At 39.4% G+C, this 13,720-nt stretch overlaps 1 protein-coding gene across 6 annotated transcripts in view; it reads right to left on the minus strand.

The window, feature by feature from the left end:
• The window catches only part of LOC119792287 (histone deacetylase 4-like), a 91,994-nt gene that overhangs the window by 33,536 nt on the left and 44,738 nt on the right, over nt 1-13,720 (minus strand). For 5 of the 6 annotated variants that reach the window (XM_038298867.1, XM_038298869.1, XM_038298866.1 and 2 more), the window contains 3 exons: nt 6,385-6,707; nt 2,865-3,015; nt 234-357 (listed from right to left, as the gene is read on the minus strand). In XM_038298867.1, the coding sequence (XP_038154795.1) occupies nt 234-357; nt 2,865-3,015; nt 6,385-6,707 (598 nt within the window). Of the gene's footprint in view, nt 1-233; nt 358-2,864; nt 3,016-6,384; nt 6,708-11,978; nt 13,111-13,720 lie in introns of those variants that run through there. The other variant, XM_038298871.1, reaches the window with a different exon arrangement.

Below are 13,720 nucleotides of genomic sequence, written 5' to 3' on the forward strand. Positions count from 1 at the left end.
GACTTTCAAACAAGAGCTGCTATCATCAGCATCCAATATCCTCCTCTCACCTTTATGCCTGCGTGTTTGTTTGCTCTCCTCTGTCATTCAGTTAAACTCAAACAGAGTGGGCAGGAGGACAGGAAGCATGGCGACAGGTTAAAAACGCAATCTACTGCGTCATTATTTAGTGTCGTGTTTAGCTTTTTTTCCCCCTGTGGTTTAAAAGCTGAGTTGATCTAAGTTCAACTTACCGGTACCAGTAGGGAGCATCGTTGGGGAGACCTCCTTGATTGAGGCTCCGCTGGGCCAGCGCCTTCTTTTTGTTCAAGACGAACTCCTGCAGGCGCATTTTCACCTCGGTGCTGGCAACAGCACCTGATGTACATCGGAAAACAGAAAATTTAACCTCAAAATAAACAACAAACCTAACATATGATTTACATTCATCCCTCAGCTCAAGTAAAAAAAAACAAAAAAAAAAAAATATATATATTCTCAATATTTATTAGTTTGAAAGACACAAAATCACAAAGTTTTATGTATTTTGGGGGGTTTTAACACTGGATATATAACACAAAATATTTTATACTTGATATATCAAATGTTTAGTGATGTTCTGACTGATCTTGCACTATTTGGCAAAGAAATTTGGATCAGTATCGATTTGGAAGGGAAGAATATAATTGCATGGCTAATTTTTCAGATTTTAACTGAAAAAAACATTTAAATATCAAGTATAATTTTACATCATAATTATGCATTACTTTATGTTTGCAACTGTATTAAATAAAATTTGTAGTATTTGAATTCATGATTCTGAACCACTTAAAAGCCACCATATGTTGGAACATAATATAAGCTAAAATTTATATATTTAAAAAAAAATTCCTTTTTTGTCCCCTTAAGTTTAAAAGAGAAATCTTAAATGCAAGCTCTGATCTAATTGTTTAAAAACTTGCTATAAAAGTCATTTAGATATGACATGCAAGGATGTACTGACAAACAAATGATCATCTGCATAGAGTGTGATAATTTACCGCCCTTCAAATGAATAGTTGGTGCAGGAAAAAAGGACGTAAAAAAAAAAAAAAGGATGCCAAACTGATCTGAAAATTCTGCCAGCACCAACACCAAATATCACACTAGTACAGATACAAGGGAGTAAACACTGCAACCCTCTGACTCCTTGTTTGCCCTAACATTTTCCATACAGTGTGTGAAACCACTCTCAAGGACTCCAGTCCACTTTCTTTCAATGAACTTGTTGAGAGAGAGTGGTACAGTGGTAATAGCTCAGCCTGGCCTGAGCCAAGGCCACCGGGCTATTACGGCTCGTTCACCGCTGCAAATAGGCCGGCTCTCCAAGTGAAATGGAAACACATATGAAGCAAACACAACAGTTATTTCAACCTTGGAGCTGTTTGAATGGGGAGCTCTTACTGAGCCTGGCAGATGTGAACGAGCTGCCTGATGCCTGTTTGACATGGAAAACTATTTATGGAGCTATTTAGCTGTTGAAGTGTCTAGTTTTGTTTGTTTTGCTTATTTTCCTGTTAAAAGACAGAATCTATAATGAGAGGTGTCAAATCTTTTGCCGTAGTTTCTCCTACAGATGCTAACATTTTTTTCACGTGCTGTGCCGTGAAAAAGTGTTCATATTTCCTAAAGCTTTGCTAGTTTCGTCACCTTACAACCATAACCTGGAAGGTATTTTGAATAAATTCTGGTGATGTCTTGAATTCTCCCACATTTTGGTCATTTGGGTGTAGATCACAGGCTTTGAATAGGGCCTCTGTAGCACCGAAAGATGCTTTAATCTGAATATTTACACATTTTGCCATCCAGGCAAAAATCGAAATTGCGATGGTTTGGTTTTCTTTAACCCATTGTAGAATAAACCCAAAATTTTAAAACTTAATTTGTACTTTTGTTCACCTCAGTCAGTACCTTGTAGAAAACACTTACAGCTGTAAGTGTTTTGTTTATTTTAATGCAGATTTTGACTTTGACTAGGCCGTTCTAACAAATTAAAATTAACAGAGCACTATCCAAGCTTTTTGCCACATAGGCACAAAGCAGTAAATATGACCCAAGAGTAAAAATACTTTTGGGTCATAAAAATGTGATAAAAATAAAACAAATTTTACAGAGAAATATTGTATTTATATTTTATAGGTAGTCTGATTTTTGAGTAAAAGTCATTGGATATTTGTGGTCCAAACTACTATAGAATAACAATAAATGCTAAAAGAGTGGTTAATAAAAGACAAAAGCATCAGTTTAAAAAAGATTTACATTTTTTTTTTTTTAGCAAATGTAAATTTTTATTTATTTATTTGTTCAAAAAATGCAAAGAATCTTAATTTTTAAACAGATTTTATTTACTGATTAGGTTGCTTATGTTGGTTATTGGTTACGTGGAATTTTACTTAATAGCATTGGAGTCAAAGGGGAAGGGGGTCACTGCATATTTTTACCAAGGGACTGTAAAAAATTATCTTATTCTCTTTCAACTTGACAATTTTGCAATGCTTTGTACAGGGAATAAAGTCACAGTGAAGCCCATTCAAGTTTGAGGTTATAGTGACATATAACTAACTGGCCTGCATAAAATAACGAAAAAAACAACACAGATTTTAAGACAGGGTTGCTTTTTTTTTAAATAGAAATTTTCTAACTTTTGGGACAGTATGGTCTGATAAAGAGTACATTTATATACGTTTGTTTAAGCCAGAATGATTTGAATGATCCATAGGAGTCATGGGAGAAAGTCATATGGTCAGAAGAGACCAAAATAACCAAATATTTACATTTATATACATGTTTAAGCCAGAATGATTCAACATTTAAATATGACTTCCCTACGACTCTAAGCCACTTACTCTCCTGGCCCCGCTCCTTGTTCTTCAGCAGCTGCAGCTTCTGCTCCCTTTGTTGCTTCTCCAGCTCCTGCTCCAGACGGTGGTTCTCCATCTTCCTCTGGTGCTCCAGGAGCTCCTGCTGGTGCTTCAAGGCCAGGAGCTCTTGCTGCTGCTGTACAATGAAAAAACATTGGGGAGTCTTGTCATTAGAAATAATGAAAAAAAAAAATAACTTTATTTCACAGCTTCATAACACCTCTCAGCTGCCTAATATGACGCCCTCATTTGAGTTCCCCCTCAAAACAGATTCAATTTGCTGCCTTTCCTGCTCTAAAGAAAGTATATTCATTCAATTTCTGCTCTTTCTTAGTTGCCATCTGAAGTAAATAACTCTGACAGCTGCTCAAAGCCATAAAATTAAACCTCTGCCATTCCTTAAAAAAAAAAACCTCAGGCCAAAAGCTTTACTCTTTAAACAAATATAAGCAATTTAAATGGGAACAAGGCTTTAGCAAAACACATAATCCAATCTGCTTACTTCCCCTTCGCCCTGTAAATTCTTTTTAAAAAGACGGAGGAGCATCTGCTCAATGCTCTAGATGTAAATCTAGTCATTTTTTCCCGCTAAAAACCCATCTGCGGCCTGGCAGCCTGTCCTGCAACCAAAGGTCAGGAATAAAATCGGCTACAGAAGCTAAAATGTTCCCACAAATGCCTCCTCCTCATCACGCACAAAGGTCCTTAAAAACCAGGCAGAGACCCTCGCTGTGAGTCATTGCGAATATAATCACGACTGGCACTGAAATTGGCTTTTGCAATAAACAGCAGGTTGCTATAATGTTTTCGCTCCCATAGAGATTCCCTTATTTCAGTTCAATTCAACTCAAGTTAATTTCTATATACTTTTCATCATTCACCTCCATTCTAGTGATAGAATGAAGGATGAAAAGTGGTCAATATGTCCTCCAGCAGTCTAAGCCTATAGCAGCATAGCTATAAAGATAGCTTAGAAGAACTTGAACTGATTTGGTTTAGCAATGGTAAAAAAGTAGTTAAAACCAGCATTACCTTGTGTAAAAAAAAAGGCAATTGTTCCATAAAAATATTAAATGGCAGCAACAACAACCATAAAATGTTTGGGATAACTAAAAATAGGCTTTCTGGTGAAGATGGTGCAGTGTTTTATGCAGAATGTATTAAGCAAGATTGAAAGGTTGGACACACAGGTTCAAACTTTGACTAGGCCACTCAAAAGCCTTCATTTGTTGGTTTCTTTTCTTTTGTGGGATGAGATCACCTTACCTATCACACCTAATGACCAATATTTGATCAGTTAAAAGCAACGCCACACATTCAGCTTCTTTTTATGGGCATTCCGCAGCAGGTACATGAGCTCGTGTTTATGGTAAGGGACCCCCAAAAATGAGGTTGTGAATAAATTTGTGGCTTAGGTCAAACAAGGAAAGGGAGCTCTCCGGACCACTTGCTTCGGATCTCTTCTTGCCTTTAAACCGACGTTGGGAGAGGGGGTTTTAGCGAGTGGGGAGGCTTAAAGTGACCTCCTCGCCCACATGCACACAGATACTTACACACCTAAAACCCCTTGTGGCTCAGCTGGCGAGAGGTGTGTACATTTTTTTTCCTCTCCCTTCTAAAATACAATTTGAACAACTCTTTTAATGAGATTTCCCTGCCCTCTGCATGCAGGAAGCTGCAGACATGCAAACGAGTGAGTGCATGCAAATGTTTACCCTCAGCCGTGTGTACTCAGCTCAACTCTATGCAAACTGGGCCTGGCTTTGACAGCGTGTGTGTTGAAATTTAAGAGGATGTGTATATTTTCATGTTTTCTAAGGCAATTCTGTGCACACCGGTGTGTGTTTATATGTGTATACAAGAGGCTGTGAATAGAGGTGATTGAGGCTGGGAGCTCCACGCCGAAGCTGTGCGTCACTAACATCTGAGTGGTCCTGCCGCTCAACCACAAGCCAAGAGGACCCTTTAGCTGGCATCACTCATTTACCAAAGCATCACAACACAAAATGAAAGAAGCAGCATTTGGCAAATAAACTTAAAAGTGTGGAAGGTTAGGAAATTAACAGAAGAAAACAGCCAATGCGTCTTATACTTTTTGGTTTTTCCTCACATTTATAGTGACAAAAATGTTTATATATTATTAAAGAAGCACAATTTGGTAAATGTTTGATTAATAAGGCAATAGTCATTAAAGAAAAGCACTCTTCACAAGGTGAAAGATCAAAGAACATCTTATTTGGACGCTTTACAGTTTTTAAGTTTATCAACGCGTCTTGCTGTGTTTAAAGGTGCATCTGCAACTTTTTTTTGTCTTTATTTCAAACTAAAATCAAAAACAAACTCTCAGTTTGCATAAATATTGTTAAAAAAAACTATAGTTCAAAAAATTGTTTCTGAAGAAGTTTTGGAAAACTCATCAGGTCAAAAACCCTTCAGTCAAATACAACTTATATTTAATATTCACTGTGATTTGACAAATTTTGGTGACACAAAACATCATAAAAAATATTGTTAAATCAAAGGGAATTGGTGTTTATCAATTATTTTTTGTCTTTTTTTTTCAAACAAAACTTATTCAAATCTATATTAAGAAACAGAAGATGCGTAAATTTAGCAGTATAAGAGAAGTCAGCAAAGAAAAAAAAGAGAAACTACAAAGAGAAAAGGAAATTTGGAAGAACTGAAAGAATACAGGATGAGTAAGTGAAAGAAGGATGTTAAAGATAAAAACAGGAAGTAAGGAAGAAAAAGCAAGAGATCGGTGAGTCACAGACAGGAAGAAAGACAGACAGAATCTCTCTTTTCTACACAAGTAAATCCTTAGATAGGAAAAAAAACTCAATGATTTATAGATTTTTCACAACATATACATAAATAAATGACATAAAAATCCAACTAAACAATCAAACCACATTAGGAAACAAGTTATCCCACCATGAGATGTTTGATAAGGTTAAAAGGAATAACACTGACTTGATTCTAAGAGCTGTTCTGTTCTAATTGATTCCACCTTTAGGTTTTTAATCATCTAGCTATTCAAAGTAAACTTTAAAACATCCATTTTTCACACCTTCTCTGAAAACAGACGCATATCTATATTACTCTCATATATCCACGGCATTAAAGACTATGAAGCTAAAGTGGCTTTCTGTCTGTGCTCTCGCTCTCTGCTCAAACTGAAGCCATTTAAAGCTGATGAGGCGACTCTTTGCTGCTGAGTTCAGTCTGTTATCGAAGACTCTCGAGGCTGAATAAATTAAGAGCTGTCTTCATTCGGTTTGGAAGAGACTTAAATAGGGACGGTTGTACAAGCCTGCTGGTTTAGGTGGAATAATTGGACTAATTCAAAAATCTATACGCTCTTGCTTTGCATATTTTCAATGAATTCCATTAAATTTGGCGTTATTTTTGCAGCCGCAGATGAACAAACTGTGTTGAAAGCAACAGAGGGGGGAAACCCTCCTTAATGATCCTCTATAAATAATCCTAATGGTAAATGATGTACCTTAATGTGCTCCTGGAGCTGGGCCTCATGCTGGCGGGACAGCTGCTCGTGCTGCCGCTGGAACTCGGCGATGAGGATCTGCCTCTGGATCTGCTGCTTCTGCTTCAAGGACAGCAGCTCCTGCTGCAGCTGCTGCTCGCGCACTGAGGCCGCCACCACGCCGCCGCCGCCCCCGCCCGACCCTCCCAGAGGACTGGGCGAATGCTGGCCCGGAGGGGACAGCGAGGACACCTGCTGCTGCTGGTGGTGGTGGTGGTCCACGCGCAGGTCCATGGGGATGGCAGCGGGAGGGAGACGCAGGGGCAGCGCAGAGTTGATGTCCACTGCAGAGGAGGGGAGAAGGGCAAAAGATGAGGGCAGCGGACCTTGTAGTTTTCAAACAAGCCAAAACATCCAACATGGTGTTAGAGATGTAGGACAGTCAGCTCAACGAAGCATTGTTTAATTACATCCATCTGAGTTCAACTAAATCACTGTTTAAGATGGATAAAACTAACATAATAACACACTGACTAAATCAACTAAAAGGCATTTTGGCCTACTTTGTGTTGTCAAACGGGTTCTATTTAATCATATTTATTGACCTAGTAGTAGTATTAAAAGTTGTATTCAAAGCTAACATATTTTCCGGACAATAAGCCCCACGCTTTGAACCATGCGGCTTATAAGAAGGTCCAGCTTTTTTGTGGATTTTTTCCTAACTGCCAGAAGGGGAAGTCAAAGTTGGAAATGAAAGAATAAGGGGCTAATTTTCAGTTAGCACAAGAACATGCTAGCAGCAGTTTTGACAGAAAACAAATGTCCAGAAATCACACATTTTGACATTTATTTGCCACATTAAATGTGTCGAACCAATGAAGAGACTGGGCTCAACTCGTCTCATCTTTCATTAGAAGCCATTACTGCTGCGAAAACAAGCTAACAGGAGCTAGCATTCTTCTTATTCTCTTCTATAGGGGCTGTAAGTAGAGCTCCCCCTACAGGTTGCAGCTTAAAGCCCGGTGTGGCTTATATATGTACGTTTCCAGTTTTTTCAAAAAACTTTGTGGAGGTGGCTTATAGTGCGGTGTCACAACCCGATCCGTCCTGGAAGCATTATCCGTTCTGCGCATGCGCGAACAGATACACACCCGGGTGTCCATAAATAATGTAATTATGGTACTAAAACTACTTATTTATATCCTTAGCTCATTAAAGAAGAGTAATAAACATCTGTAAAAAAATGTTTTTTGAGTTTTGTGAGACAATTTTTATTTGTTAAAGTGCTTCTCTGACGTCATCATGGGACATGCTCAGAGCAGTCCGGCGAAATATGATTAAAGCATGTTTATCTGCATTTTAGTTGGTTCTTTCTTTAGATTACGCACTATATAGCATAAGGTTAAAATGAAATGAAAACGTAAAACTCGAAAACACTACATTTATGTTTAAATCCAAAGCCAAAAAAGTTAGCTCCCGGAAGTAGCGTAGGATCCCATTTCCGGTGCAGATTGGGCACAGACGACTGATAAAAGAAAGGATTTTAAGGCATTAATTTTCTCAAGAAATACATTATTAACCTTTAAGACATTATATTTTTGTACTCTTTGGGGAGGAAAAACATAATTGAGGTATTTTTAACAAAATAAAATCGAGGACGACCCGGAAATTATGCACATGCGCCATCAGCTAATTTGCGCATCATTTCATTTGCGCTCAATTCTACCTGAAACTACCTGATCTTCGATCAGGTAGTTTCAGCGCTCTTTAGTCCGGAAAATATGGTAATCAAATTACTCAGGTAGTAATCAAACCTTGGGTATGTGGTTGAAAAATGTGGTTAATCACACTTAATGTTTTGGTTTTCCCTTAAATAATATGTTCTAAATTTTTTAAATATCTTACTTTACTTATGTCAGGAAAAATGAACTGCACCACAAGATTAATTCTGTGAAAATTTTTGAATTTTACAAAAGCTTTGCTGTTTTAGTAGAGTTTTGCATGATCTAGGCAGACTGTTGCTCCAGTTCATTCTCAGTCTATGTGGTGAAGCATATTCCCCAAACGTTGGATCCTCAGATGTGCATTTTTGACGCCGAAGCAAGACAAACGCGACAGGATAATTAAACAAAGCACAGCACAAGGTTAAAAAGAAATGGTTGCAACATGTTCCTCTCGTTCTGTAGACCGTAGAAGTGTTTTCATTTTTAGCACAACTGCAAGGTTATGAAGCTGAGAGGGGAATTAAATCGAAAGCTTTTCAAGAGCGGTATTTAATTAGTCTACCTCCTCGAGAAAGTGCCCAGAAGAGATGTTTTTTTTAAAGCTTTGAGATTTTGATTAATTAGCAAAATCTCTCTCTTTTTTTCCCCCCTCCTGTAATTTTAGGCATTATATACATTAGAAGTAAATTACAAGACTATTTTAAGCAGCGCTTCCGATAAACAGCTTGTAAAACAAAACAAAAAAAAATCTAATCTGAGGTAATAAATGGATAACAGAGTCATAAATGAAGCACTAAGATTAAACCTATTGATATATTTCCTTTCATTCAGTTAACATTTCTAAGTAAAAAGCCTATCTTTAATCAGTGTCGCAAATGAACTCAAAGTGTGCACCACGTGTTAAAATAAAACCAGTTCAAAGATCCTTTAAACACCTTAAAGCCAAACCCTGATAAGCAAAAAGAAAAACTGCTCCACTGGTCTCCTGGCGTCTGTGACTGATGCTTCACTTCCACACGGAGCTCCAGCGAACAACCTGACAAAGCCTGCATTGACCCCAAATCACTTCTCAGGAAGCCCACCAATCCGGCCGCCTTCCTACCAATAAATCTGAACAAACAGGAGCCGATTGGTCCGATTATTTGCCTACATGTTTGCGGAGAGTTGAGCGAGAGCTGGGGATACTTTCCGTTAATAAATCGGCAAACAAAACATCACAGCTGCCCTAATTGGTGGCGGAACATGACAACAACAACATGCGTGCACACTCTTAGACTTTCTCTATTTCTGCCACGGGATATCTCATGCATTTATTCACAGCTTGATGCTTTCCCCCCTCAGACTTGCAGTAGCTATGAAAGATTGCCAAACTGTAAACGCACATCCAAGCAGCTTTGTTACTGTTGAGCCCATATGGCGCCTGTTCACTTAAATGCTCGACTTTCACTGTGTGCAGCAGGTGAAACACCCCCCCATGCGGTTATTGCTGCAGGAGAACAGTGCAACAACATGCAACAAGGTCCTAAAGGACAGCAGCCGTGTGTGTACATGGTGGGGTTACAACAACACATCTCGTAGGCTGCTTGAACAAATTGAAAAGGAGACTCTCTGTTGCAGCCTGCAAGACACGGCTCTCGGATCTTGCCCGTGAGGAAAAGATGAGAAAGAGGAAGCTTTATAAGAAAGGAAGAGTTGTATGAAAACTTTTTTTTAACCTCTGAGTCATTCAGGCTGTTCTAGCTTCACCTGAATCTGCATGAGTCACTCTGCAGCTAAAGGCTGTGAATCAATGCCTCATCTGATGACTTTTAGGGTCAAAGGATAAAAGCGTTCTGTAAAGTACAAAGCTGACACTACCAATTATACCCTTCCTCTTTAAAAAAAAAGAAAAAAAAAACTTAGCATGTGGGGATAAAAATGTTTGTTTTTAAGGAGATGCATCAACAGAATGTAGATGTGTGGCGGATTTTTGAAAAACTCCGAAGCGGCAACCCTTCGGATTTCTCTAAATCCCCCATGTGTGCAAGAAATAGTTGGATTTCCCTTTGATTCTTCGGTTAGCTTTACCAAAAGCAGTGTTTATTTATATTCCCAGCTGAAAATAGCTAAATATACCTTAACTCTGAGATATTCAAAGGGTTGCAAACATTTCCAAATCCAGCGTGTTCCCTAACGGACAGAGGTTGAAGAGGTTAAAAGTTGGACAAAGCGGAAACTCTTAGCTGGTGAAGTCCTGCTCTCTCTCGCTTTCTCGCAGCCCGAATAACCTGCAAACATGTCCTGACAGTTTCCTTTTAAATAGTATCTTAAACTTCTGTGTTTTCCTATATAACAACTTCCACACTACAAAGGAGTGTAATCAGCGCAGTCCACTAGAGCCTAGGTGTCAAAAGCCCCATTTACACTACCCTTGAAAAACCGATCCAGGCCGAGACCGGTCCGAGCTTGGATCGGTAACCAGGCCAAGCTCAGTTTTGACGACCGTTCACACGTCACACTTATCTCGGTTATCTCGACTCCTCGCCTCCTAGTGACGATGTGCGGTATTACTGCTAGGATTGAAGGAGGGACTCAAGCAGCTGGTGGCGGTAATGCACCAAACGCTGTTTGTCAACCGCCGTAAAACCCAAGAAGAAGAAGACGAAGGAGGAGGGAATCAAGCAAATCAAAATGGCGGCGCCCGTCACATTCAGAAAGTTATGCTTGATTATTATTGCTGTACTTCCGTGTTTGCGGTGGGTCAGGCGAAGACGGCAACCTTGCGCGGATGTACTTGAGAAAGTCGGCTTTTGGGAGGCCGACTTTCTGGAATGGAGTGTGAATCGGCATGTTCAGCCAGTCGGCGATGACGCGTTCTGCTCATGCGCTCTTGTTATCAGAGAACCGAGTCAGGAAAAAACCGAGCCGAACCCACCTCGGGAACTGGTCTGCAGTTAGCGCGGTCCGGTTATGTCTATCTCGGTTCAGTTCAGGTTGTTTCCGTTCACACACGACAAGTTATCTCAGTTACTGAGCTCGGACCGGTCTCGGCTCAGTTTTTTAAGGGTAGTGTAAACGGGGTAAAATTCTCAAGATAAAAAGTAGCACATTTTGAGCCTAAAAGTCAAAATATGCAAATTTACCTTACTATTTTTTACTGCCTTCTTTAATAACATATTTCTATTATAAAACTACAACTTCAGATATAAAAGGACATTTAAATGATTAAGTTCCTGTCTTGCTCGTCTGCTTAAGTCTTGCTCCGTCTGTCACCCCTTGAAATATCTTATGACAAGTCTTGACATGCAGTTTCTTTTTATAATTCTTTTGATAATGAAATTACCTCATATTGATTCTACCTGGTAGATTTTATTTATGATAAATCCCGTTATCAGGGAAAGATTTGTTTCTTCCATCCCCCAATGATTACTGTTCAGAGCTTAAGGTGGACAGGTTCCAGAAAGCAGCACGTTTGTTGGTGCATCTCTAAAAAAGTCCCAACAAAGCTTCACCTGATTCTGCATGAGTCACTCTGCAGCTTAACCAATTTATCATCTCAAGTTCTGTTGGGTCAGATAAGTTTAAAAGCAAAGCAATTAGAAATGATAGACTTAGTGAAGCTAGGAACGTAGGATAAAAACAAAAAAAAGGAGGACAGGTTAAGGAAAATAAATATCTGCATTTGTCAAATAGCGCTGCAGCATTTTGGTTTCATCCATAACTCACTTAGTCTGCTTTGCCCCCCCCGAACCTGGACAAAATGTTCGGGGTCTCTGAGAATGATGCACTCATCTACAGTGATGCATGCAAACCCACAAACACACCTCGCTCGGCATCTCTGCCAACCTGGCAGCGCTAATTGCTCACCAGATGAAAGCGGGAGCTACAGAAAGAAGTCAGTGCTGTCGTTACCCATCAGTGCTCCTCTTTTCGTCCTCTCCTCCTCACCAATGCTCCGCTTCCTTCCCACCCCTCCCTTCTTCTTCTTCTTCCTCCTCCTGCGCTCTTCTTTCTTCAATCTGTTACAGGGACTGACAGCATGCTCCCCTTCCTGCTCGTCCGACTTCTCCTCATGCTCTCTGCCTCTGCCGTCCTCCACTCTTGTCTTAACCTGATGGGTGTCTCCCTTCGCTCCTCTCTTTCTCCTCCCCTCGTCCTCAGCTTGCCCAGTGGTGACATCACGGGGCAGTCTCAGGCATGCAGCCTGTTTATTCTGCAGCTTTTCCTGGAACCAGCGTGTCTCTCTCTATCTCTCACATACACAGCACTCCCTCTTGCTCTGTCTCCTCACCCTTTCTACTCTTTTTTTTTTTCCTCGCTCAACCCGCTCTCCCTGCTCCGAAAGGCCGAGGAAATCCCTTTTTAATGCACTGACAAGCTTCTCTTTTCCCACTCACTTTAAACAGGTCCCATCCCAAACCTCTAATCACAATAACCGCCTCCTCTTTTCCTCGCTTCAAATTCCCGGTAAAGAATTTGCCATCATTCTCCAAACAGATAAACCCGCAGAGTGGGTTCAGGTGACACAGAGCCGGGCAGTTTTCCCACAGATGTTTTCATACTGAAGCATCAATCTTATTTTTTCCCCCCCTCTTCTATTATGTTAACAGCAATATTCTTTTGTCAATCAGATGTTTAAAGGCAATTTGAATGGAAAGTTTCGTGAACTTGTTGACATCTAAATGCAACTGTCAGAAAAAGCAAGCGAGGTAAAGCTTTTCTATCAAAAAACGGCACGCTGCTGCACATTTCTCCTGTAATCTCTCCCTATTTTTGGCTTCATCTCAGTCTCCGCCGGCATACTGTTAAAGAAAACGCTAAAAACGGTGTTAAAAGTAGCAGGTTGTTTAGCCAACTGTGCTGCAGTTTCCAAATCATGGCCGGAAAATCAAGTTCAATCTTCTTCTCTTGCCTTTGCGGTTGAGCTGCAAACATAAACGGACTTTCTCCATGTCGTTTTTACAAGTAAGCATATCCAGAATCATTTCAGAGTCATTGCCAAGTCTAAACTAACTCTCTGAAGGGCTGATTGAGGATTTATTTGAACATGCAACTTCTAGCGCTGCTCTTTCAAACTATCTAGCATGCTTACAAGCTGAGGATATCTTTACAAAAAAAAAAAAATTTTTTGTTTCTACATTTATCTTGTCCTAATATTTGACAACTAAAGCTTTTATTTACATTTTATTTTTTGCAACAGAGGTAGTAAAGATTGGGTTTTATCTATCAGGCTGTAATTTACATACTTTTTTTTTTTTTACTTTGTCCTAAATGTTTTATGAATCTATACTCACAATCTACAAAAAGAAGAGATCTACAAAGGAGAGGAGGACAATGTTGGTCTAATCTGTTGGAAAATTGAAGTTCAAAAAGTTTTTTTTCATTTAGTAATTCTTGCTTTTATCTTTTGCAAGGCTTGTTCAGGTTTTCTAGGTTTACTGTTGTACCCTTTAATTTATACCATGTTAACAGAGGTTCTTTTAGCCATTATGTTTTTTTTTTTTTTTGCTTTTCTCTTTGGATTTGTTATAATGGTTCGTTTGACTAGTAACCTTCCCTAAATAGACAAAATGCAGCAATTTCATCTTTAATGTCTAGAGATGTACCGATCCGATACCTAGATCAGATATCGGTGAGTTAATATCTGAGATTCA

Source organism: Cyprinodon tularosa, unplaced genomic scaffold (assembly GCF_016077235.1).
Source record: "Cyprinodon tularosa strain WSP-4 unplaced genomic scaffold, ASM1607723v1 ctg417, whole genome shotgun sequence".
Lineage (NCBI taxonomy): Eukaryota > Metazoa > Chordata > Actinopteri > Cyprinodontiformes > Cyprinodontidae > Cyprinodon > Cyprinodon tularosa.